The sequence below is a fragment of the Epinephelus lanceolatus genome, chromosome 19 (genome assembly GCF_041903045.1).
Source record: "Epinephelus lanceolatus isolate andai-2023 chromosome 19, ASM4190304v1, whole genome shotgun sequence".
NCBI lineage: Eukaryota > Metazoa > Chordata > Actinopteri > Perciformes > Serranidae > Epinephelus > Epinephelus lanceolatus.
In genome coordinates this window covers 10,309,426-10,335,458 of record NC_135752.1, presented here as the reverse complement: position 1 = coordinate 10,335,458, position 26,033 = coordinate 10,309,426, and the positions used below count along the sequence as shown (strand labels likewise).

Genomic DNA, 26,033 nt, shown 5'->3' with positions numbered 1-26,033 from the left:
CTGGGGACAGTTAAAAAAATCAGAATCAAAGATATGGCCTCTTTCATTCCCCATATTCTTCTTCAGTGTCAAACCTGGCATCTACATTACCCTCAATTCAAATCTCTCAATGATTACCTCTACTGACAGTTAATTCAGAAATTCAGCAGAGATGAGGAGCAGGCTAAAGAGGTCTGGTAAGCTCACAACTCCACACTGACACTGCTTCACATGACATCATTTGAGTCAGTTAACCAGAATTTCCTCTACAGCAACATTTTTTTCCCCCTACATATTTAGCAGACCTCCACAAGACCTGCAAACAGACAGAAATCATGGTAGAATTCTCCTTTAAGTAATATCAAAGCTACTTGATATTTTTCCAGGAGCTCACAGTAAGTTAGTGTCAGCAAGGAAAAATAATATATCCAACACATTTAACATTTATTTTTCCAATTTGATGGAGCACATGAGATTTAGCTTAAATTGTATCATCCAATGTCATTTATACAGTCGTATGCTCAGTACTTTCCAAATAGACAGCATTTTCCGACAGGGAACTGAACTGAAAGTGAAACTTTTCTATACTCTCTTCAAAGCCAGACTCCATTGACAAAAGTAGTAATTTTACCTGTCTGAGCACAGGAGCTGTTGGTCTACCACTGCCTAAATCAGTTACTTTGTTTGTGTTATTGTGTGACATTGGTGTTTTAAAAGGGTTAGGTTGGATTCATCAATGCCACATGATAAGACAAAAAAGTAACTGATTGAGGCAGCGGTAGACCAGCAGCTCCTGTGTTCAGAAAGGAAAAATAAAGAGAGCAGAGATGAGTTTCACTTTCAGTTCAGTTCCCTGTCGGACAAGGCTGCCTGTTTGGGAACTATGAGCATATGACTGGATAAATGACACGTGGATTATACTGTACAAGTTGTGTCAGAGTTTGTAAACAGATGTTTTGATATGGTTTTGCTGTTGTTAAAGGTGGACCCCAGTGACTTCAATTCATCAAGAATTTCCAACGTTTGATGATTCTTCCTTTACAAGAGACACATGAGAAAAACAAAGTTTTCTATATGAATTCAGCCTAACATGTGGTGAGTGATTAATATACAAATGGTCATTTGGGAGGTTAAGTGTTCCTTTAGAAGCTAAACAACTTCGTCTAATATGCACTACTAAAAGGAATTTAGGCTTTTTAAGAGGAACACTGAACGATATTTGAGCCAGTGTATACTGTAACGTGCATGTAAGTGATAATAGTTCAGTGACCTCCTTTGATAATTGTAATGCACTTGTTTACTTACTTACTTATCCGCCCTCTCTTAGCACACATATCATATTTAATCACCATATGGGTAGGTTTTGTTTACTTTCCTTATCTCTAGTGTTGCAACTCTACTCTATGCATCAGTTATCTGAACACATCTGATACATTTGTAAATTGACTTTACTGTGGGTGTGGGTTTTCACCATATGCCATTAAAAGATTTTGGGTATAATACCCAACTTTGGATGTAATATACTATTAAGACATTGGCTGAACAAAATGCAATAATAATAACTGTGTTTTGGAGGTCAATATTCAAAAGAAAATAAAGGCTTAAATAAATGGAAGCAGCAATGTTAATAAAAGACCTCCCAAAACACAGCATAAGGGCTGTATGTCTTCACTTTGTGTTTCATAGTGTGTGTGTGTGTGTGTGTGTGTGTGTGAGAACATCTAACTAAAATAGCTCTCACAATATTCTATATTTTAAATGCAAGTATATGCAGATGTATGATTTGGTCTCTGTGTTTGTTTGTCAGCATAAATGCCTGTGGGCTCAGTGACTAAGCACAATGTTGCAGTGATAAAACTGGTCCCAGCCTCCTTCGCCCTGCTCTCTCCCTCCTTCCTCTCTCTCCATCTCCCTCTCGCCTCTCCCATATGTGACAAGAATATTCCCATGGTTCCTCACAACCTGGTTTGAAGAGTTTTTATCACCCCATCACCATTTCTTAGACTGCTTTGGTTTTTCTGGCTTGGAAAGGCTGACCACTTGTCTTCAGGCAGTATTTTAATTTGGCTCAGCAACAGGCAGCAGCACTGCCCATCTCCCGCTCAGAAGCAGGAACAGTGGGGCTGAATAACCTGCGGTAGCCTGTCGCTCCACATTCTTTCCAACTTGCCGCACGAGCTGCAGGCTGGACTGGGATGCTCTTGGTGGAGCTGTGTCGCCCTCTATGGGTAATAAGAGAACTGCAGCAGCGTCAGGAGAGAGCAACTTCAGATTAATGTGAAGAGAGCAGCAGATTGTAGTTAATCTTGAGTTATTCTGTGTGGTGCTGGTAAGTATGATTGCTGAATAAATAAATGAAAAGAAATCTCTGGGTAACGTTAAATACTGATTAATATCATTGTGAATGATGTTTGAAAGTCTTCACAATTGGACTTGATCGAACTTGATGCTATTTTCTCAAACCTAAACACACAATCCCTGAAACAAACAAGCCTGCGCAGCGCTTTTAACAATCAGACACAGTATTTGGCAAGTGTTTGGACTTCTGGAGGTGTTTTAGATACGCTGAGAGGGAGTTTTGATCACTTTTTAATTGCTTGGCATAAAAGGCTGAATGGACCATTTCCTGGGTCTCAGTTAAACGATTAGCGAGATCAAAGACGACACTAATTGATATGACACACAGTGAACCCAATGAGCGGAGCCTCAGGTCAACAAGACACCTACTCCACCCACAGGAATGTTTCAGAGGATGTATGTGTGTGCATGTGTACACACTCACCTCTCCGATTTGGATGTGTGTTTCGTCGACAGACTGCGAGTACGACTGGATGATCTCCTTCATGTGGAGAATGTGGTTCTCTTCAATGTCTTGGAATTTCTGGAACACAGGGCGAGGGGCAGTTATGGTACGGCGATGTGCAACAAATCACTTGAAATCAACTGCATGCCAACAAATCTGCATGGTGACGTCAGTGTCATTAAAACAGACATGAAAACAAAAGTTAGGGACAAAATATGGCCAAGGAAAGTTAACTTCCTTATTCTGTCCCAGCCACTTCCTGTGTGTCTGTTTGGGTGGTCTATGGCGCTCACACACACACATATAGTTCCTCCCACAAAATGTTTCTGCTCGTGAGATACATTGACAGGGGTTCATTTTGGCTTTGAGCAGTAGTATGGTGTAGATCACAACTTTAAATGCTAGTATTTACTTCCATTTGAGTCTGACTCTGGGCTTCTGGGGCAAACCAAGGAGAATGAGTATAAATAATCATAAACTGGAAAATCAAAGTGAAGATGGAGAGGAAGATATAACCACAAACACGCAGATAAAGACCACTTACCTCTGCATCTACACTACAGAGACATGCACACAAATAAAACTTTTGTCATTCACCATGATAACAGCTAGCATACGCTCACACACAGACACACCCACCCACCCACAGACACACTCAGACAAAGGGAACACACATGTAGGAGCCCCAGTGATGTCAGAGAGCACATGTGTTCAGTGTTTATAACTCATGTCCACATGTGCTGTGTTTGAGATGAGCCGTAGACTGTGATCCCGAGGAAGCGGGGCTGCAACGCCGCTTTCTCTAGGGGGAAAACAAAAAAAAGCTCAAGCTAACTGGAACCATTTCTGGTGGCGGAGCTGCTGCGGTACAGGAGGATATGGAGGCCAAACTCTGTTGATCTGATTTTAATTTGGAGTTTATCTAATCAGGCTTTCAGATGGCTCCAATCAGGGCTTTCCACAACGATTCCGTTACAGAGGAAAAAACACAATCTGGAGATGATACAGGGCACGAAACAGGGAACACACACACACACACACACACACACACACACACACACACACACGGGGGACTGACGGATTACACAATGAAAGTGTTGCATACCACAGAGACAGACACTAGACAGAGTTGGTGAGCACATATTTCATTAAAGCACATCCACACAGAAGAGAGAAAAGAAGTCGCCACAATACCTGCGCAGTCTCTGCCATCTTCTGTTCAAACTCTGACTTAGCTGTCGCATATTTCTCCACATATGACTTGTAGGTCTCTGTGGCTTTTTTGGCTTTCACTCCAGCCTGCAAAATATAAACAGACAGATAAATGGCTATCATCACTTTATGGGCTACACACAATGGCGTTCTGTTTTCCCACATCAACTGACAAATCAGCAAGGAAACCAAGCTCCACTTCACATCTGAAGGCGAGAAACTTTTGGGGTTAAAGTTTCTGTATAGATGGGAGTGTTGAGGCACTTCATCATGCCTTATTACCATACCATGACTGTGTGGGTGTGTGTACGAGCGAGTGTGACCTCCCACCTTGTCCACATCTCTCTGGGTGGCCCCTTCTTTGCGGAGGCGCTCCTGCTCCACAGTTTTGGCATTGTAGATCTCCTTGGACTTCTGCAGGGCCTGAGAGGTTGTCTGGATGTTCTGCACGGCCTCAAGGGTGGACGCCACTTCCTCTTTTGTCTGACAACACACAAAAGTCTTGTAGAATAACTCAGCTAACACAACAGGTGGAAAAATATGTGCAAATGTCACCTATTGCTCTATTAACCATAGAGTTGATTCTTGAATAGTTTGAAATAATACACAGCCAGCACTTGTCACGGAATCCCCTTATTTACTATGACTTAATGATGAAATAACAGACACAATTTCAGTGTAGACAGAGGTCCTTTATTGCTCTAGTAAAACACTATAGTAGTCCCTCACTTTGATTCTCCAGTATGTGACACGGGATTGTTGCACAGCACAGCAGGAAGCAGTTAAAGCGACATAGTGGCTGTTAAAATATGTATAAAACTCTCCATTTGTTCTTAATAGACCACATTCATTCCATCTGTATAGCTCTTCACGTTGACTTACTTGAAGGACATAAAAGAAAAAACATCAAGAGGTAACAGCAGTGGCCACAGAGTAAGTGTGCTCGTTTGTTTTACTCATCATCATCACTGAACCCGCATTGTTACTAATTTTGACACATTTATAGTATAATGTTAACATCACTGGTGTAAGCACAAAAAGGTTAAATCCTACATTATGTACACATTCTGAGCAACAGCTCCAAGAAGAGTGTTTATTTTGTGTTATTCACACCACTTCACTACAGTACGCACTGTATCTGCAAGTTAGCCAAGAAACACAAAGCGGAGAGGAACAGGGAGTGGAGGGAAGTGACGGAGAGACACTGTGACAGCCTTTTTGTCATGCTGAAAGCACAAACATAACTCCACTGATTCTGAGCTCCTATTTTACTTTGTGTTCTGTGGCTTCATGCATGAGATATGAGCTGATGGTGTGTCTCAGCTCAGAGGAGAGACAGAGGAGTGAGGTGTAAAAAAAAAAGAATAGAACACTGCACGCTACATTTTCTCAGGATGGAATCAACTTTTAAACTATTTCCTTTTCTTGTGAAGAGTTGTGGAGATTCGGCAATACTGTCTCTACTGAGGGAGCTGTTCAGGGCAGGCTATGTAACAAATCAGGGTTCACAAGATTCTCACAAAATCTCATGATTCTTGAGATTCTCGCAATTCTCGCAATGTCGCAAGGTAAAGGATTTTGGCAGACATGGAGAAGGAGAGTGAAGTTGTAAATACAGACACCTGCAACACTAAAATTACTGTCCTCAGAACCATATGGTCCAGACACATCGAAGAGACATCAAAGAATTAGTGGCAATGATGGCTAACTGATGCATCGCCTCATGGTATCTGTGTCTTGGCCAAAAAGTTGCATTTGAACACACCACAGAGACAACAGCTAACTAGCACGTATGTTGTGTGCCTGCGTGAGAGGGAATAACTCTGCATACAAGCAGGTGAAGCCTTTCCTTGGATCGCGAAGATGTGACCCACCCTTCTCTGCCTTAGTATGCTTCTGATTGGCTTAGCCTGACATTCTTACCCTAAACCTAACCAATCTCGGGGCACCAGTGGCTTAGTGGTAGAGCAGGCGCCCCATGTACAAGGCTGTTGCCGCAGCGGCCCGGGTTCGACTCCAGCCTGTTGTCCTTTGCTGCATGTCACTCCCTCTCTCTCTCCCCCCTTCATGCTCATCTGTCCTATCGATTAAAAGCTTGAAAATACCCGAAAAAATATCTTTAAAAAAAAAAAAAAAAAAAAAAAAAAAAAAAAACCTAACCAATCTCCCTCATCTTGCCCAAACCTAATCAATCCAACCAACAAAAGCAAAGAGTGCTAGTCTACGAGAGGGAAAGTAGGGCAGGTCATGCCTTTACCATCCTACGATTCAAGATGTTAATTGGCCAGTTAGCACATGAGCAATACAACCCACTGTTGGAAGAACAAATTATATTTACTGCGCACTAGCACATGATAACACAAACAATTACAAACTGTTTCTGCTAAAGCGCTCCATGGCTAAAAAAAATAATCTGATCTTACATAAGTTTGTTTTGCTCTCATGCCCTTATGACTTCAGTCTTTTTTTTTGCTCCCCTCACTTCTGTTTCTGTCCTCATGCACTGAGTTGAACTGCCAATCTGAGGGATTTCTCTCACTGACAGGCTCAGACGTCAATGACATCAACAACAACTAGGCAACAGACGCTCACCAATAGCCAGACACTGACCGATGACCAACAGTCGGCTTGGTGTGTCAAGGAACTTGAAGCTTCCATTTTTAAAGAATTGTAGTTTTGCTTGAGTATTTGTTTTTAACTCAAGTACTGTCTCATTTGAGGCTGTTGTTGTTTTTTGTTTATTTGTTTTTGTTTAAATGGAAGTTTTAAATAAAGAAGTAAATAATCAAGTGTAAAGAAGTACGGAAATAGTTATATAACCATAATTCAATGATTGAATTTACAGAACAATTACCGTATTGTGATGAATACTGTTATCGTGATATAAAATAACATTTTAAGTGATAGAGGATTCTGGCCATATTGCCCACTCCTAATTGACATCTAGCCCATACTGTCAACTTCTTTCACTCTTGAGACAATAACTAGACTTCAAAACAATTCATAATGGAAAATAAACACGTAAGAATAGGTCTTTATTTAAACCGATTTTAAACTTTCCTCAAGTCCTCAAGACAAACCTGTGGCAACACTGAAGAAGCAAACTACTGCATCTGCTGTTCAACTGTTCAAGGGAACGAGTGAAAGACGTGTGCACTTTGATTATAGCTGGGTGTCAACCTTCAAATTCTCAATATAGTGAACGCTTAAGCTGATACAGGTTTTTCCAGGTGGCTAAAATCTGTTTTGTCCCTGCCCCTGTCATTGCTTAGTACATTGCTTACTGTCCGTGTTAGACTCAAGCCTGCTTCTCCAAACTGGGGGCATGCTGACTGACATCTACCAAATGTAACACACTGACTATGGATAAGTACCTCACACAACCCCACTTCCAAAGAGCCTAAATAACTCTTTCAGACAACATTTAATATTTAAGACTACGGTTTCCTCACCTTTTTGTGTGCTTTGGCCTGCTCTTCCACATACTTCTGAACCTCTTTTATAAGTTCCTGGAGTTTCCTCACTAGCTCCATGTGACAGCTGGCGAGCTTCTCTGTTGAGGTCTTAAACACATCCCACACTGGTGCAAAAGTCCTTGGATAAAAAAAGACACTTCAGAGGCTAGAACATGGCAAGACCTCTTTACACAAATTCATACTGGTCTTTCCTTCAGAAAACTAGAAAGCTGTTAACACTCACCCGAGCTGAGAAAAGTTGCCAGCTGACTTGGCAAGTTTGGTCATAGACCTGGCATAGGCCTCTTCAATCGTACTCCTAGGACAGAGCAGAAATACACACACAAATTAACCCCAAATTATCAGTATCATATGTCAATAATAGAATAATTCTACCATTAAAACCCTTTTAATGTACAGTATGACAAAGTTTTTACAAAGTATTTGCAACTAGGTTATGGTCCAAATAGTGCATGTCACTAAACAAGAGAAGATCCCAGCAAAAAACACCCACTTAGAACTAGCAACATAAATGTCTGACCACATGCGCTGTGTGTGGGCAAATAAGTGTGGTCTGGCTTGTGATTTGTTCATAAACCTCATGTCAGAGCGGACAGAGTGTAAAAGCTAGTGTTTGAATCCCCTGCTTCTCTCAATTTCCCTTTCTATCCCTTCATTCTGCAGCAAAGTGACAGAAGTATAAAAGACAAAAAAAACTGCGGCAGTGTTATAGTGAAAGCCTGAATTATGCATGTCTCATTTAGCCAGCCTCTCTCTGCAGTCACGTCACAGGAGCAAGGTCAGCCAGGGGGAAACAGGACAAACGTACACACACTCTCACACAGACACACACACACACACAGACACAGACACACACACACACACACACACACACACACACACATCCATCATCAACACACGCAGGTACATGCGGGCAAACATCCAGCATAGCACAACAACACACAGAATGGGACACGCTAGAAAATGCATTATAGGCTACATTTCCACTTCCACAACTTTGTGTGAGCCCAGAATGGCAGTTTATTTTTATACTTTAGCATGTTGTAAAGTGCCAGGGGTAACCTCTGCCTTTCAGTAAAGCCATAAAAAACTTCTTAGTGTTGGTACTTCTAGACTGGAACTTACAAAAGTTTTAAGTGTGTGCTGTCCACTGCAGAGACAAACACATTTTACAGATATTTTTCTTCACAGGTTTTCTTCTATATTAGTTGCACAAAGCAACAAAATTGAGACATGCTTCTCTTAACAAGAACTCTGACTTGTTTCCAAAGGTGTGGGCGTGAGTCACATGACATGACAAGTTGAGTCTAGAGTTGTGACACACGTCAGACTTCAGTGACAAATTTGATGACTTTAGACTCGACAAACTCAAAAAAGACTTGACTTGGACTTAAACACCAATGACTTGCAAGTTCACTTGGACTAGAGCCTTGTGACTTGAAAATACTTGATACCTTTGCCCAAGCCCAATGATGAACAAGTATGTCATTTAAATAGTGTGCCACAAATCGATTAATTACCTATAATTCCCTGCATCAACTGACATTAAAGTTAATCTTTCCATTTTATTTAGATATAAAACGTGAAACAACAAACAATATAACTTTTAAGGAAAAACAGTATTACAAAAGGTGTCTAACAAATTCAGGGAGAAAAAGATATGGTTTTAAAATTAATTCTGTTGTGGTACTGGTTAATAGCACTTTATGCTATGAAAGTGTAATGTCAACGCTACTTTTTTTAAATGACCAAGTTCAGTTGCACTTGTCTTAATAAACTTGTTTTAAAAAAAATAAAAACACATTTACAAAAAGCATTCATGCTTTTTGTAAATGCGATACATTGTTACTCTATTGTTAAAATGGCATAACATTTGGTGAAGGCCGTGTTATAACTTGTTTAGGACTTGAAACTTAAAGTTCAGCACTTGGGACTTGAGTGCAAAGACTTGGGACTTACTTGAGAAATAGGCCTACACATGCATAAACATGCACAAGGAAACAAGCATCTGTGAATAGACAAAACGCTTGTGCTTGCACTTCTATGCTGTGATACACTTGGTGGGTGTAGTTGGATAGAAAGAAAATAGTTCAAAAACTATACGAAACTGCTAACAACAAAGTCTGTGCATTATCTTGAGTTATGGGTCATGATTTACTGTGAGTTTTTCAGATTTTTTTTTCTTGTGCTTTGAGCACCACAAGCTGAGTACCACCTATTCCATTTTAATCGAGAGAAGGCAGACATCTCTGCAGCCAATATTTTGCACAAAACTCACACAAAAATAATCATGATTGATAAACAGCACTAAAAGGGAAAAATGCATAGATTTTTGGATGAACTGTCCCTTTAAGAAAAACACTGACCTATGTCTGTGAAGTTTAATTTGCACTGAGAGTCTAAAGTTGCAGTTGGATTCTGATGATCTGGAGGTATTGTATCTTTTGTTAGTTTGTGTGTTGTTTTATTGTATACTAAGTGCTACCATTCTGTACAGAGTTAGAATGTTGTATGGATTTGGGACACACCATGTGAGATGCACTTAAAAGATCCAGAAAGTATGTGTTCTAGTATGTGAACTTTGGGTTAAGATTATTTTTAGTCTTCAAGTCACTTTTTCAACCAGAGAAGGTCATCTGTGGTCGAAATGTGGTCAGCCGTATTCACTTTGAATAAAAGAAGAACTGAGAGTGACACAGCAGTGTGCTGGTAGCTTTCCATCCTTCAGTACAGATGAATGTTACAAAGTCCCTACAGGAGGTTTGAGGGATGTGTGTATGTGCCTTTTAAAGATTGCTAATATCATTTTAGCCTAAAAATGCTTTTGGGAGTGGGGGCCCTGGCTGACAAAATACAGTAGCAAAAATGCTGGGAATATATTAACACAATGCAAAGAGCTTCTTTCTCCACCAGAGGGAGCCACCGTGCAGTTTTTACAGGAGGAAAAAACATGAAACGTCTGTGAGCTGAAAAGCCAGATGCAGTCTGAAAAATTGGCACAGTGTGATTAGAATTACAATACCCCTAAGCAATATAAGCAATTATGGTAAAACACAATAAATTCATCTCTACCTGAACTTCAGTGTCCTTCATGAATAATGGATTAATTCATTCACACAGTATAAACAATAATTTTCCAGCAAACTGCAAAGACTGTTAATATTTAAGCAGAGTGAAGGCTAAAAGATTATTTATTACAACAAAATGAGTTTGAACAGTTTAAACAGTAACGGTAAGTTTTACAAGTGGTGCACTTGCAAATACTTTCATTTTGGTAGATCTTCAAAAAGTACATGGTTTTCTCAGTAAATCTTGACATAATGATAAGAAGCTTATTTCCTTTGGATTGTGCCTTATTGTTAGTGTAAAATCATTCATTATTAATAAGACTTTCCAAATATCATTCAGTGAACACAGTCGACTGAGCACATCAGATTAGGCTGTTAAAGTGAGTGACTGAGTGCAGTGGAATCCACTGTTGAATTCCAGTGGTAGACCATCTATCATGAGGCAGGTTATAAACACACACCTCTAACAGAGCGAAGCTAAGCTTTATGGAGGGGGGAAGAATTTGAAAAGAAGCTGTTATTATGGTATTATCAAGCTGCAGACACTGGGGGTGTGGAACATAATGCCAGGTTACAGGTGGGCTAAGGTTTAAGCTTCTGTCACAAGGAGGTTATGTTTCCACAACATTCACACTCACATACATCTGCCTTTAGCCCCAACTTTAAACTCATCGACTACAAATACTGTTTATTTTCCTGATAAATGAGGAGACCCTCCATTAAAATAAAAAAAATACTTGATTTGACACTTGAGTTTGATATTCGATATTCTTTTTTTACGCAATAGTATCGCAAAAAAAGGTAAACATTCTGAAGATTCAGCTTCTTGTATGAGGATAAGTTGCTTGTTGTCATATATCATACTTATCTGAAAAAAATGTTTGGTTTTGGATGTTTCACTGATCATTAATTGATTGACTGAAAAGAAAACATAAGATTAACTGATACTGAAAAAACAGTAGTTACAGCCCTTGTTTGAACAAACCCATGTAGTTCAAAATGGTTTGCAATGAGGCAAATACAGTGTGGATTTCAGCTGCAGTCTCAGTTAGACATTTGGGTGTTACTAAAGATACAATACAAGGAACTGGAACTGCCGGGAAGCACATTTTTATTACATTTTCATGTCAGGTAAGACATGAATAACAGAACCAGATGCAGTATAACAGTTTAATCAATGTGTTGTATGTATTGAATTAAAGGGTACATTTGTTGCGTTCTTTTTTTTTTGTTTGTTTGTTTTTTGCGTGTACCATATTTTGGACCTGTGTTGGTGTCTAAGTGACTAATGGAGAAAACAATTTTGGACGTGTTCTAGTTGAGTGAGAGTGCTGCGGCCAGCAATGCAAAACAGTAGGGATAGACCGATATGGATTTTTTAGGGCCGATGCCGATACCGATTTTTTTCCATCACCCTTAGCCAATGACCGACTATGGACTGCCGATTTTCTTGAGCCGATATTTGGGGCCGATACTGCTTTTGCTCCCTCAATTTACATTAAAAAAAATGACACAATGATAACAAATATTACAGGTCTCAAGTTTAAAATAAGAAACATTTATTGAACAGTAAAAAATACTAAAACAAGATGGAAAGTTGAGGTAGAACAAGTAGAATATTATTATTATTATTATACATTCAAATAAAAAAAAAGAGTTCAGTGCTCTTAAATCTTCCAGTAATGTCTTTATAAAATAAACAAATATTTAAGCTGAAGCATAAATAAAACAACAACTACTGTACACAGTAGGATTCAACAGCTTTGTTCAACTTAACCACATACTTTCAAATGAAAAAAAGTGCCAGGGAAAAATAAATTCGCGAACCCACGCGTGTATCGGCCGATGCCGATACAAGTAAAAAACTCAAATATCGGCCCGATATATCGGCCGGCCGATGTATTGGTCTATCCTTACAAAACAGGCTGCATTGTAACCACTTAGGGCATTTGTGCACTGTCATTTTCCGTTCATTACAAGGGCTTGTTTATTTTAAGTGTCTGATAACATTATGGAAAGGATCCCTACAAAGCGAGACATTTAAGTTAAAGAGTAAGATCCTTTTTATTCAACCAGAAACAGCCCTGAAATCGCCACTGCCAAATCCACCAGACCCTACACACATTAACAGTAATTTTAGCATACAGCTATACAGCTGGCATATTTCAGCTGGTTTATTTCAACCAAACCAGAGTTTGTGATTGGTGGAACAGTGATAAGCTGAACCAAGATAGTTTTTGTGAGTTATACTTTGTTTGTTCTGACTTTAAATGACGAGTTCTTTACAATAGTAAAATTGCTGTTTATTTAAATGAAGTTTGGTGGTTTTGGCGATTGCGACATCTGGGGTGTTTCTGGTTAAACAAAAAGGATCTTATTTTTTAACAAAAAAGTCTATCTCTTTCGAGATCTGCTGTCAAACGCTTACTAACAATCTGAGCATGTCAGTGGCAAAAACAAGCACTAAGAGGTCAATTGCCAATTGCCTATTGCCAATAAACTTTACATTGCAGCCTGTTTCACTGCTGGCAGCTGCAGTGGTCTCACTCAATACTGGACCATTTTCAAAAATTCTCTATTTATCACTTTAAAAATACCAAAGTTACCCTCTAAAATGTTAACGATGTATAAATGGCTCCCTCCTCAGAATATAACTAACTGATGTGTATCAGACTATGGTGTCTTACCTTTCTCTGATGAAGTCTGTCAGCTCCTTGGAGGAAATTTGGCCATGCTTCATGTTATGGTAGAGCACATCAAAGCCATTATTTTTTTCACCCTGCATTTCAGAGACAAAAAAAGGAATGCAGACAGATCAGTCACCGGAACAAGCACCAAGTCTGACAAACAATACGATAACAACAATTCCTCGGGCATCGATCAAACATTACCAACAAGGCTTTTTCCACAAGCAGCATTCTCATTGTCTGCATGGCATCCAGCTGCATTTGCAGCAGCCTCTGGTCAACCATACTCATCTTTGCCATCTTTCAGAGTAATAGACGCTAAAAATGTTCAAAACGAGGCTCGAGCGTAAAATGGAAGAGACAGCGAGACAACCGTTTGTCTGTCTGTGTGGCTGTAACCATGCCACTGGGTAACTGGTGTCAACTTGCACTGATGCCTTTAAAAATGCAGGTAGCTCTGAATAATTCATATGAGAGAAAAATGTTTGGTTTTCATTTAACAAAATGTATTATAATCACAAATAACCATACCCTTCTACTACAGATATAGTGACACTGTGCTATTACCACTATTAATGGAAAAATACACAAAACAATCAATATAACTGAATTGCAAGTTACAGCAAACAATTCAGTCTCAATGAATTCAAAGGACAATGCCACAATAAAAAATGCCAAGAGGAACTCTCTTACTCTATTAGTACAATACTTCCTGTATTAGAGCCAGACCAATAAATCAGCTGGGCTGACATGTCAATAATATCTTATTGCAGATAGTATCTATGATACAAATTTTGAGGTAATTTGGAAACAGTGTCAGCAATATATACATTCTCCACCAGAAAGCACTGACAAGTGGATATTTTCAGCTTTAAAATGCCCCATTAGGTATGTTTCTTAGTCACAATTAGGAGAGAAATTAAATCTAAGGGATGCATATCAAGACTGTTTGTTATATATCTTTTCATTTTTTTTTAAATGATCAGCTTATGTATTGTCCTCCCAGATATCAAGCTATGCATTGGCCTCAAATATCAGTTGGGCTATAACCTGTATAATAACAGACAGCATAATCAATCAGCAGACCAACCCATCAATCAGACATTGCATAATCAAAATTCATGAAACTGGGAATGGTGAACTCACTGTGTCAATATATCTGCTGAACAATGCACTTCTACATTTTGGGGATGGATATGTAAATTGAAGTGATATGCATTTGTTCTGTATTTTTCATCTCTGTGGGATAATAATTGTAAAAAAACAATAAAACATATTTACCAAAAAAAAATCATGAAACTTACTATTAGATAGACTTCTAAGTTTGTATTCAAGATAAGAGATATATTGGTTTTGAAAACAGTTTTGCTTGTATGACACATTACTATCTACCAGGCCTGTCATGACGACTAATTTTGGTGGAAGATATGTTGTCCCAAAAATAACTGTGATGAATGATATAGTCATTTTAAGACCATTTTATGCCACTGATATTACAATAACATACTAGCATTATAATGTAAGTACAACCTTTCAAAGAAGAATGGACATTTAATTTTGTTAAGAACATTCATACATTAGAATGTAAAAAAAACCCCAAAACATTAAAATGTATTTAACAAATAAAACAAATAAATGCACGTGTGTGTGTGTGTGTGTGTGTGTGTGTGTTTGTGTGAGGGGAGGAGCAGAGCCCCACCCATGGTGAAACTCTGACACAAAGAGCAGACATGAGAACAGAAGCTGTGCAACAAGAAAGTACAGCAAAACGTGTCTTAGTCTTTCTATCCTGTTCATTCAACTTAGATGCAGTGAAAAAAGCAATTAGGCGCTGCGTCCAAGTCTTATGACGTTAAATTCATAAATTATGTTAGAATAAAAAGCCTAAAATGTTGGTTGCATTCTTTCGTAAACAAACATGAATGTAAACACAAGGGCAATATCATGTGATAAGTGGACATAAGCTTAATCATTTTTGCTGACCTAGATAAGTCCACTATGTAATTATCGTGACAGACTTATACATGACACACCTTCAAATCAAACGTCACTTCTGAAGAATCACTTCTTCATTGCCCTCCGTTAGGCTGTTTCTTCAGAGAAGGAGGAAACATGCAAATAATGCGTTAAAGCTGTGAGAAGTGCCCTTTTTCTAAAACTCAGATTATCCGATAGCAGATAGATGGCAAACTGACTGGGCCACTGTCCAACAGATTACAAGAAAAGACACTGACTTGATGGTTGTGATTAATATAGCTTAATTGCGACACATAGTAAACAGTGGAAAAAAATGATAAGCTCTAAACAAATAAAGACAAAGAGGGAAACTCATAGTTTTCCTAAAATGTGGGCTGAAGTCAAGAGGACAATACTGCTGTTCACAGCAGTTCATCCTCATTCTTGTCCAAATCTACAGGCCAACTTCGTTTCACCGCAATCTGAGACTGTCACAGATACTTCCTGGTTCCTGGAGCAATCCACTGTCAGCAGTTTGGAAGGTTCCAGCATCAGTGCAGCTTTAACAAACCCCTGTTTTTCCACACTGACAGAGATGAAAGGTCAGGAAGTTTGTGTCAGAAAAATGAAGCTCAGAGGGAGCTCCAATATTTACAGAGCAAATAGACATTAAAAAGGAAAGCATCCCTTTCTAGGCCACAGCTCACTGGCCTACATTCTAACCCAGTGATCAGACCACTGAGGTGTGCTTCCTGTTGTAACAAAACAACTATAACAAAAGTACAAGTTCAGAAGTTATCTCGCCTGTAGCAAGCAGCGTGACATGCCAACTACTGCACCCATTAGATGCCAAGACAGGAAGGAGAACATAACAACTGACCTTACATAACTACATGCAGAAGCGTAAGAAACTCAAAGTGAAACACATTGTCAATTGGCCAATCTGCTTACAAAACAGGGAAGTGACGAAAGTGAGCAACACAGCCCCAAACAGAGCAGAACAGGAAGATAGTCCATTCTGTGCAACAGCTAGGCTCATGTGGAATGTGATATCAGTGAATACAAAAGAAAAATAAAAACAAACACAGGAAAGTGGTCTGGGCGTTTTGGACTTTTCAGCAGGTTACAATACAATATACAATACATATGACTATTGTCACACATGTATACTGCCAGATATTAATACATACTTTCAACATATTGTATCACAGTAGCCAGAACTATAACTATAATATTATTACTTTCAATAATGTTGTTGTAAGCTACTGTCATTACCTGCATCTCTCTCTCTCTCTCTCTCTCTCTCTCTCTGTGTGACATACGGATTACTGTTAATTTATTATGCTGATCTGTTCTGTACAACATCTATTGCACGTCTGTCCGTCCTGGAATAGGGATCCCTCCTCAGTTGCTCTTCCTGAGCTTTCTACTGTTCTTTTCCCTGTTAAAGGTTTTTTTTTTGGGGAGTTTTTCCTTATCCCCTGCGAGGGTCCTTTATAAATAAAATTGATTGAATTGATTGATTGAATACTGGGCTCGACATGATAAGGATTCCACACAGCAGTGGCCAAGAATATAAAGACTTCACCTTGAGCAAACCTGAAATATCGTGAGATTTATCAGTTTAAATGTCAAATCAGTCCACCGGCTAGTTGAGGATTATACTACACTACATCTACATGAGCAGCAACGGCAGCAAGAAGTGATACTGGAATGCTGCACAGTTTCTCAACGTCCTCCTCTGGACACTCATTGATGAAAGCCTTCGTTCTGGGTGTTTAATATTCCAACCACACATTGTGAAATTCAGAAGTACCCATTATGCTTGGATTTAGATGGAGAGGTTTTTAACTCCCTGCCCCACCCCAAAGGGAGGGTAACATGCTGAGAGGTTAGCACACATGTCAATCAAGGTTTGTTTGAGCAATAGCAGTCTGCAGCGGAGACAGCGTCCAACAGACTGAGAGTGAATAGTGTCAGCTGTCCAATATTCAGTCCATGCCAATATAATCAATGACAGAAACAGATCCCAATGTGAACCTTGGCTGTGCTACACTACGCTATGTCTGCACTGCACAGACTACAGGGAGGGGACTCGACGTCTTTGTATGTTTTAGGCTGACATAAAAAAAATGTAATGTAGGTAATAGCCCAGCAACGAGACAGCTTACGTCATGGTTGAACGCACACTAATGCTTTTTCTGGCAAGGGTGCTATCACTCACAAGCACAGAGAAGGTGAGCAGTGATGGAAAAAAGCAGCGACCTCACTTAGTATTAAATGTAGAATTTAATATACCGCAACACACTATAACTTCGGGTTATATATTGGTGTTTAGACTGAAACAACTCTGTTCTTTCCCCACATAAAAGGTACTACATCAGGACTCCTTGAACACTGGCTGAGGGTTAATGTAACTCTTAGGTGAAATTACAATTAATGAGCAAACAGTTTAGCATTAGTAAAATAGCTCTGACTCTTGATTCTGCCACCTCTTTGCTTAAGTTAATTTAACCCTTTAATTTCTAATAATGTTGACTTACATGGGTAATATTAAAGCTGCAGTTGGTAACTTTAAATTCTTTTTAAAACTTGCTGAAACGGTCACTATATCCATTCATAAGAACACGAGACAGATATGTGAAAAAAACAATCATGTTCCATCTCCTCCTCAAAGTGCTTCTAATGGTATTTGCAAGAATTAAATGCACATGAACAAAAACAACCAGAGCTGAGGAGTCTCCAACTCAGCTGTCAATCATGTTGATCACTGCTCGTGAGCTGCGGTCAGACTGTCAAACAAGGCAACACTGATCAAATATAAATCAAGATTCTGTAACAGCCTTGTGTAGTTATCGCCTCAACTCTTTTCAGAAATATATTTTAGTGTACTGTTTAGCTGTGAAATGAGAAAGTTTTTGACCAGGTTGCCAAGTACCAAACAGTCAAGCCAAAACAACCGCGCAGAGCAAACTTTCTCATGATGGACATAATTGACAGCTGTGCTAGCCAGTCCTCAGCTCTGATTGGTTGTTTTCCGTGACTTACAGTAGATCCTAGCAAATGCCATTAGAAGTACTGTGAGGAGACAGAACATGACTTTTTTCACAGACTATGGCTGTGTCTGACATTCAGCACTAACATGCTATTTAGTATGTCCGAAACATTAGTATGAAACCAACAGTACGTGAATTGCATACTATTTCCAGTTAAATATTAACCTACAGTATGTTAACACTGGAGACTATGCCGCATACATATCCCACAATGCAATGCATTAGAGGACAACGTTCATACCGGATAGCGACCAAGCTAGCTCTCTGTAATGTCAATACACTACAATTGAAGTGTATGTGTAAAAAGTGTAAGATGTCACTTGGCTCAGTGTGATATAATTTTAAAACTATTTTTAACTTACTGGTCGAAGTTACCATGGTTACGTGTCTCGAAACTGGCAAGCAGGCTCTGAGGAAGTGATGTGATAATTACAGGTCAGTGTGTTTGAAAAAATACATACTACTGTTTATGAACACAAAAGTATTTTGAACGATTGTACGTATATTGTACGGTGGTGTACGGAGCAATTTCAGACATAGCTTTGTGATACTGTGAAGATGTAGCGACAGTTTCAGCTAAAATATGGCAAGGTTATTTTTATTAAAGGTAACAACTTAGTTATTTTGACTAGGCTGTATGGTGTCCGATAAAATCAGACAAAACTCAAGTTCAGAACACTGAATCACTGCATATCATCCTGAGACCACAACTACTTGACATTTGTGATTTTAGCTGCAGTGGTTGGTTGATTAATTGATTAGTTATCTGATAAAAACATAATCAGCAACGAATTTAATAACTGTTTCATTTAATATATTTTTTTCAAACAAAACTACCAAACATTCCCTTGTTGTAGAGATTCCACTGTGAGGATTTTTTTTACATCTTTGTCTCGTTATAGTAAACCTGCATATCATTGGGTTTAAAGGCCCAGTGTATAAAATGGGTTGAAAACAGTGACATCAGTGGTCAAATTCTAGATTGCAGGGCTCACCCGCTCACCCCTCCCGTCGGGTAAATGATGGTGGCCTCGTAGGGACAAAAAGCCTTGCGCCGAGTTTTTCAGGAGTAGGTCTATCTAGCGACAAGGTGAATGTTTATTTAGAAATCTAAGCCATGTTATGATATTGTAATGAATCCCTCACGAGCAGGAGACCAGAGGAGCGTTCGGGGAAAAGGCCCGTTTATTTGAGCACTCCAAAAACTCCGGTAACACTCCAGGGGGTAAAAGACTCCGTCCCAAACTCTGACTCTTCTAGCGTAACACACACACTTCATAACTTTACACACATACTCGTTTACAATACCAAGTGGGGACCCCCCCCTCCCCTCTCTGCTCAATCTCCAGCCCGCACACTGACTGACAGCGTAGCCGGTAAACAGAGCTCAGCTGTTTATTTAACCTAGCAATATCTTCGGACTATAGTAGCTGCAACGGACGACTTTGAACGCGATTTTGAAGAGTTTCTTGTAGCGGACACAGACCCAGAGCCATACCTGTTTGAGCCGGAGCATACAGATGAGGAACTCCATGTGTCTGATGCTGAGCGGGCGAGAAGATAGGCTGAATGCACAGAATGGGATTCGGTGCTACTGCTACCATCGTTGGGGAGATATATCATCAGGAGGAAAAGCGCTGCAGAGAGTGCATCACAAGGAGTGAAGTTGTGTCTTCTTTTCCTCGCAGATGACGGTTCGGGTTCATTCTCTCCTGTTGCGTGGTAAGTGTGGTCCATTCACAAACTTTATAACTAAAAAAACTTTTCACTACTCTCTATCGACGAACTACTAACACACTGCTGTTTCCTCCTCCTTCTTCCTTCCTTCCGCTGTCTTCATTGGTTCATTTATACACGCGAAACGCGTTCTCTGGCTGGCTGGATTGTCCGCTTGGTCTGCCGTACATACATGGCGGCGCAAGATGGCGACCTCTCTAAAGCAAGGCCCTTGCTATATATATATAAAAGCATAATTATAAGGCTACAAAAACCAAACGAATTTTATTTTATAGCAATTATACACTTGTATAAACATATTAATGGGTAGAATATTCAGATTCAGATTCAGATTGACAATAAACAATGCCAAATACTACACAGTGGCCCTTTAAGACTGCTGGTCGCACAAAACAGGCTATTCAAAGGCGTCACCTTGGGCTATAGGAAATTGTATAGGCCTTTTCTGACATTTTAAGGACAAAGTGATTAATTGACAATGAAAAAAAACCCCTAAGATCCAGCCCTATTTGTCACGTTAATGTTTGGTCTTTCAAAGAAAGAGTACACTCTATAGTCTCATATCAAGATATAGCTACATGTCCGATATTGCCCAACTTTCTCAGTTGGGCAATACTTATTTTATTTTACTGACCAAAATATGAGATGAAGGAAGTGGTGCAATTAAGTGGTTCAGTTTAGGTCTGTGTACCACAAAGCCATGGCCAGGAAACACACCACAGACTTCATTTACACTGTATTGTGTTTTCACACACATCAATAACATCACTGTAATTACAGAGTAAAACAAACACAAAAAGAAAGTTACATGGCTGAAATCTTTAATCTAAAAAAAACACCTTAAAGGACAGATAAACAAACCCAACAGTGCTGCAGTTTATCATGTAACATCTGCTGGACAGAGGAGGACAGGAATTCAGTCTCTATCTGTTGGAGTATAATACCAGTTTCAACATCCTGTGTGCAGGGAATCAAGTGTTTATAGCCTGACAGGCAGTAATGCAACCCGTGACATGGAGAGAGCCCTGCTTATCTTTCAACATTATACTGCCTTCTTCTAACAATAAAATGTGATCTGAGCTTGAGAGTCTCTCAGAACTTTCACTAATTACAGTGTGCTGCTGATATGTTGTTTTGTTTACAATGTAAGTCTGCACTTAGAGATGACATGAAAATGAAAATTTTGTATGAAAATATTAAATATGAAAAGTTCAAATCATGATTATAATCACCAAAATTATCATGGTTATAGGTTATTGCGGTATTACTAAAATGTGCTGAAAAAGTAGTGACTCACAACCACAACCAGAATTAGCAGCACTAGGCTTTTTGTTTGCATAAACATTAAAATAACATAGCCAATGCCTCATTTTCACATATGCAATCATAAAGAACGTGCATCAACATTAAAAATAGCCTGTCATTGAAATGCTTTCTTGAGTGACTGTGTCACTGTAGATGAGGACAAGGGACCTGTAGCATCAGTGGGTTTGCCTGCAGCACGCCCACTCTGTAAACAAGGAAACAGCAAAACAAACCCACGTTGCATGCTGCGCCTGCCTGCGTCTGGGACACTGTTTGCTAACTCTGGTTAATGCTGAACAATATTTACCGTGATCAAACACAGTTTTAATGATGATCAAAATTTGACATGGTAATACTAATCGTTGGGAAATTTACCACAGTTTATGGTGAAATCTGTAATTGATTGATCGATCCGTAGTCTGCATCTAGGGCTGCAAATAATGTGTAAGCTGTTTTCATTGTCAATTCATCAGGCCTTTTATTTTCGGAATGATTCAATTAATCCAAGGTGACATTGTCATTTGGCTTTTTTATCCACCAAAAGACCAATAACCAACAGTCCAAAACCTAAAAATATTCAATTCACTGGCTATTTGCTGGCTAACATTACACCTCTCATGCTGTCACAAGCACAAGCCTCTCATCCATGAATATATGCAACTTCCTTTTGTGCAGTGATATGGTTGGCAGGGGTAGTTTGGTAAAGAGAAAACAGTTCCTACATGATACTCCTCACAACAAGGTCTGTGGATTATCTTGAGTAACCGGATCATGATTTCAGGAAAGAGACATTGCTGTTGAGTTTTTCAAATGTTTCCTTTTTTTGGCACTTTGAGCACCACAGGCTAAGTTTCATCTGGGATGTGAAGTGTCCCTTTAAAAGAATAAGAGCTAGCCTTCCTATGCAGGCTGCAAAGTGGAACTACTTTACAAACAACACAATTTCTCTTCATTTATAAGGAGAACTAACAGAAAATACTTTGTCATAGCTGTAGTGCATATAGTATGTGCATTCATTACATAATGGTGCATAATGTATTACAGGTAGCCTTTAAGTGTGCTTTAGTAAGTCTTGGTCATTTCATTTCCACTAGCAATTCAGTAAACAGGAAACAATCAAGTCGGATAAAGAGAGTCCCAGCTGACATTACTCCTGTTTGTTCAGGTAAAAGCACTGGAAAGAAGTGCACGCTTTCACTGAGGGATTTAAGAACTGCTAATCAAGACTCCTTCTCTCTACACAGACTGTAAACGATGGCCTGGTGTAGCCTGCAGACCCCAGAGCCATAGAGCGGGTAGACAGCAAGATGACATCAGAGTGTCTGCCCTGGGTCATGTGATCAGAGAAGTCTGGGAGCGGTGCACTGAGCTGTCACATCAGACTAACATACACTGCATGTGTAGTATGTGGAAAGCACACACAGGCTGAGCTTATGATATAAACATACATGTAAAAAAGCGTACTTCAGGATGTGACATCAATTGTATAGCTACTGAGTAATCTGAAAACAGGTTATATTATCACTTCGACGATGACCCATTTAAGCACGTCTAAACCCAGCTTGCATGTAAGAGTTCATGAGACACAAAGCAAAAGACAACAAGCCACCACGAGGCAGGATATCTGTTTCAAGCAAAAACAAAAGTCAATGTTGACCAAAACCCTTTCCCCCTGTGGGGACATCTTTGCTGTAACCTCACAACTCAATCCCACTGCAAAAAAAAAACTCAGCAAGACCTTCCTCTAAAGACAAACATTGAAAGCAATATGGTAGCTTGTGTCTGCTGAGAGAAAATGTGTCACCATTTGTCCATCTGTTCTTCTTACTTCAGTCTTCGCTGTAATATTGCGACACTTCACATGCTGGATCATAACTTGCGGGAGTCTGACTGTGAAACTTGCACACAGTGTGAGAACCTCTCAGACCACGGATACACACACACACACACAATACAGACACTGGAGAGAAGAAAGCCATCCTGGGGCTGTTGGCTCTGTCAACACTGTTTGCTTATCGCACCTCATCTTATTTTCCCATGGCATGCTGGAGGTTACAGACGCCACAATAAACATAAGATCATCAGGGATGTAGAGCTGTAAACTAGAGCATTAGGCCAGCTACCTGCTGCCTTTGTGAACGTGACATACTAATCCACTGCCTGAGACATTTCAAGACGTGCCACTAGTCACACATTCAAACTTTCACCAACAGGCCACAGCGAACAAGCTTACTCTTGCACATTTCACACACACAAAAAAAGGGAAACGGACATTTGAGAGTTGCAAACAAATCTAGCGAGCGGAAATGTTGCAGCCAGTGACCAATCAAGTGCTGCAGCTTTGACAGAGAGACGACATGTACCATGTCTGGCTCCTAATTCCTAGAGAACTTGTTTATTCAGTTGAGGAGAGATGTTGTCTACCTCAGAGATTCATGCCAAGATTACATACAAGGAAAAGAAACAACAAAAATGCCTTTACAAAGACCAGAGTGAAAGAGCACAGAGTGGAGACAGGTGTAGGCTACGCTCTGGCATGCTGTGCAAAAGTGAAACAGATTAGACACCTTTTCTAATCTGACAGCCTAGTGTGTGTGTGTGTGTGTCTGCTTGTGGTGATGATTTGTGGTCAAAGGGAAATGGATGCATCCCCTCATGCCAAGTGTGAGTGTGTGTGTGTCCTGCATGTTAAACACACAGCTGATCTTTGCCATCACTGGATTCTCTTGTGCCCCACTGCAGGGCACAAAGGGCAGATTGAAGAATCAAGAGCATCTCAGCTCTCCTTTCCATTTAGTTAATGATGAAGTCTCTTTATGGAAAAGGGCTTTGGAAGTTGACAGCACTGTACTTTCTAAATTACCTCAATTAATGTAATTTCTGGTTACAAAGTTTGTTTACTCAGCTTTGCAAGTGGGACATACTTTACAGCCTTTGCCACCTGGAACTAAGGTCAACTAGGGCTAAAAACTAGCTGTGCTTCCCACCTTAGGGCAGACAGGGATGCAATATGAATGGTGGCTATTTGACAACTTCATACTATTGCAACAGCCTACAAAATAAACAAATAGGAACTTCCCTTTCAGCATATCAGCACTAAGGCAACATGAAATGTTATCTAAGCACATTTCTGAGAGTTGTAAGTACACCTGGTCATAGATAAATAACAGAGTAAAGCAATTACACATTTATTTGCATATTTTTTTTCCTTTTCAGTCATCCAAAACTCCTTGGTCTCAAGTGGAAAAGGTGGTCAACCTAAAAAGACCACAACATTTTTACTAGTTAAGTTGAGATAACTCAATATAAGACTAAAAGTCAAACATTTGATCCATACTTGCAGCAGTGGTAAAGTGCAATACATGGCCTTAGCTGAGAGTAGTAGCCCTAATGAAGCCTGAGTTGTTTTCACTTTTGATAACACTTGACTTTATGGCTTTAGTGTTAAAAAAACAATACTATAAAAGACAGACATGTTGGTAAAGGCTGAACTGAGGATGAAATAATATCAGTAAGGAAAGAGGCTTTTACTTTTCAACCTGCTATATCATACCGTAGCCACGTCAAATCGAGAGAGTAATGACCTTTCGGAAGTGAACAGACAACACTGTACACAGTGTAATAGTACTGTACGCACTGCAGCACTGGCTCTATTTAAATATTAGCTAAATGTCCAATGTAATAAGAGGCTAATTTCTTGTTTTTAAAGCTGTTCTCCAACTTACTAAACATCTGGCCTCTCACTGAAACTTTGTTACGGAAGAATATGACGCGTACGGCCGAGGTCTCTGACTGACAGCGGAAGCGTCCAATGGTATTCATGGAACTGACCATAAACATTCCAAACGAGCCTGAGAGAGCCAATTAGCGGGAGCAAGGGTGGACTCTCCGAGGTTTCAAGTTAGATGGGTTTACAGAGGCCCAAACCCCGGGGTGGCAAAATAATAATCGCCGAGGAAAATTAACGATGGCCGGGTGGCTGCTGACCAGTAAGTCTGGCGGCACCGGACACCGCCGGTTCAAGCCTGTGACCAGACGACTACCACTACAACGTGAATAATACTTAATTCCAGGCTGACATGAACATGATAGGGAGGGAACACAGCGAGAGAATAATAAGGAATAGCACCGGTGTAAACACCGTGAATTAAAAAAGCACCACCTACCCAGAAATTCTCTAGGAAGTAGGGCGTTATCATCTTGTTTTATTCCTCTTCGCCGCAACTCTTATATTTGTTGTAAGGGAACTTTTAAAGCGTAAATCATCCACCGTCCTACCCCCGTTTCTGTTGTATCTGCCTTTCCCCGTTTTCCTCCTCTCCCCTTTCTTCTCCCTCCCCACCTACAGACTCCACCTCCACTCGGCTCTACTGCGTCTCTCCCCTTTGGTTTCTTCCCTTGGAAATGTAGATTTGTAATGGACGAAACAGCGCTACCAATGGCGGATAATAACAACAGTGCAGATGACGGGCCGTCGCTAGGCAAAATGCTGCCTTCACGTGCTCTGCGTAAACTCCTGTACTCTTGTGGACTGAACATGTTGAAGCGGTACATTGAGGAGGATAAGGGGCGAATTAAGAAAACAAATACAGTTTAAATTGATTAAGATATAAATAAATAAACACCAGGTCACAGAAATTTAGGCTACACATTATCCACAATGCTAATTGCGTGAAAGCAGATAAGAGTCAAGGGTATTTTAATGTCAACAGCCACTAAATTCACAGCATTGCTATATAAAACCATGTATCTCA

General features: G+C 39.8%; 1 protein-coding gene across 21 annotated transcripts in view; it reads right to left on the bottom strand.

Annotated features, from left to right (window-relative positions):
• The window catches only part of fcho2 (FCH and mu domain containing endocytic adaptor 2), a 58,296-nt gene extending 32,666 nt beyond the window's left edge, over positions 1-25,630 (bottom strand). For 16 of the 21 annotated variants that reach the window (XM_033646436.2, XM_033646439.2, XM_033646440.2 and 13 more), the window contains exons 1-7: positions 25,446-25,615; positions 13,226-13,317; positions 7,694-7,768; positions 7,447-7,588; positions 4,325-4,477; positions 3,977-4,081; positions 2,762-2,860 (exon numbers count right to left, since the gene is read on the bottom strand). In XM_033646436.2, the coding sequence (XP_033502327.1) occupies positions 2,762-2,860; positions 3,977-4,081; positions 4,325-4,477; positions 7,447-7,588; positions 7,694-7,768; positions 13,226-13,317; positions 25,446-25,478 (699 nt within the window). In that variant the 5' untranslated portion in view covers positions 25,479-25,615. Of the gene's footprint in view, positions 1-2,761; positions 2,861-3,976; positions 4,082-4,324; positions 4,478-7,446; positions 7,589-7,693; positions 7,769-13,225; positions 13,318-25,445 lie in introns of all 21 variants that reach the window. The other 5 variants (XM_033646445.2, XM_033646446.2, XM_078162203.1 and 2 more) reach the window with 2 other exon arrangements.
• Positions 25,631-26,033: the final 403 nt, after the last annotated feature.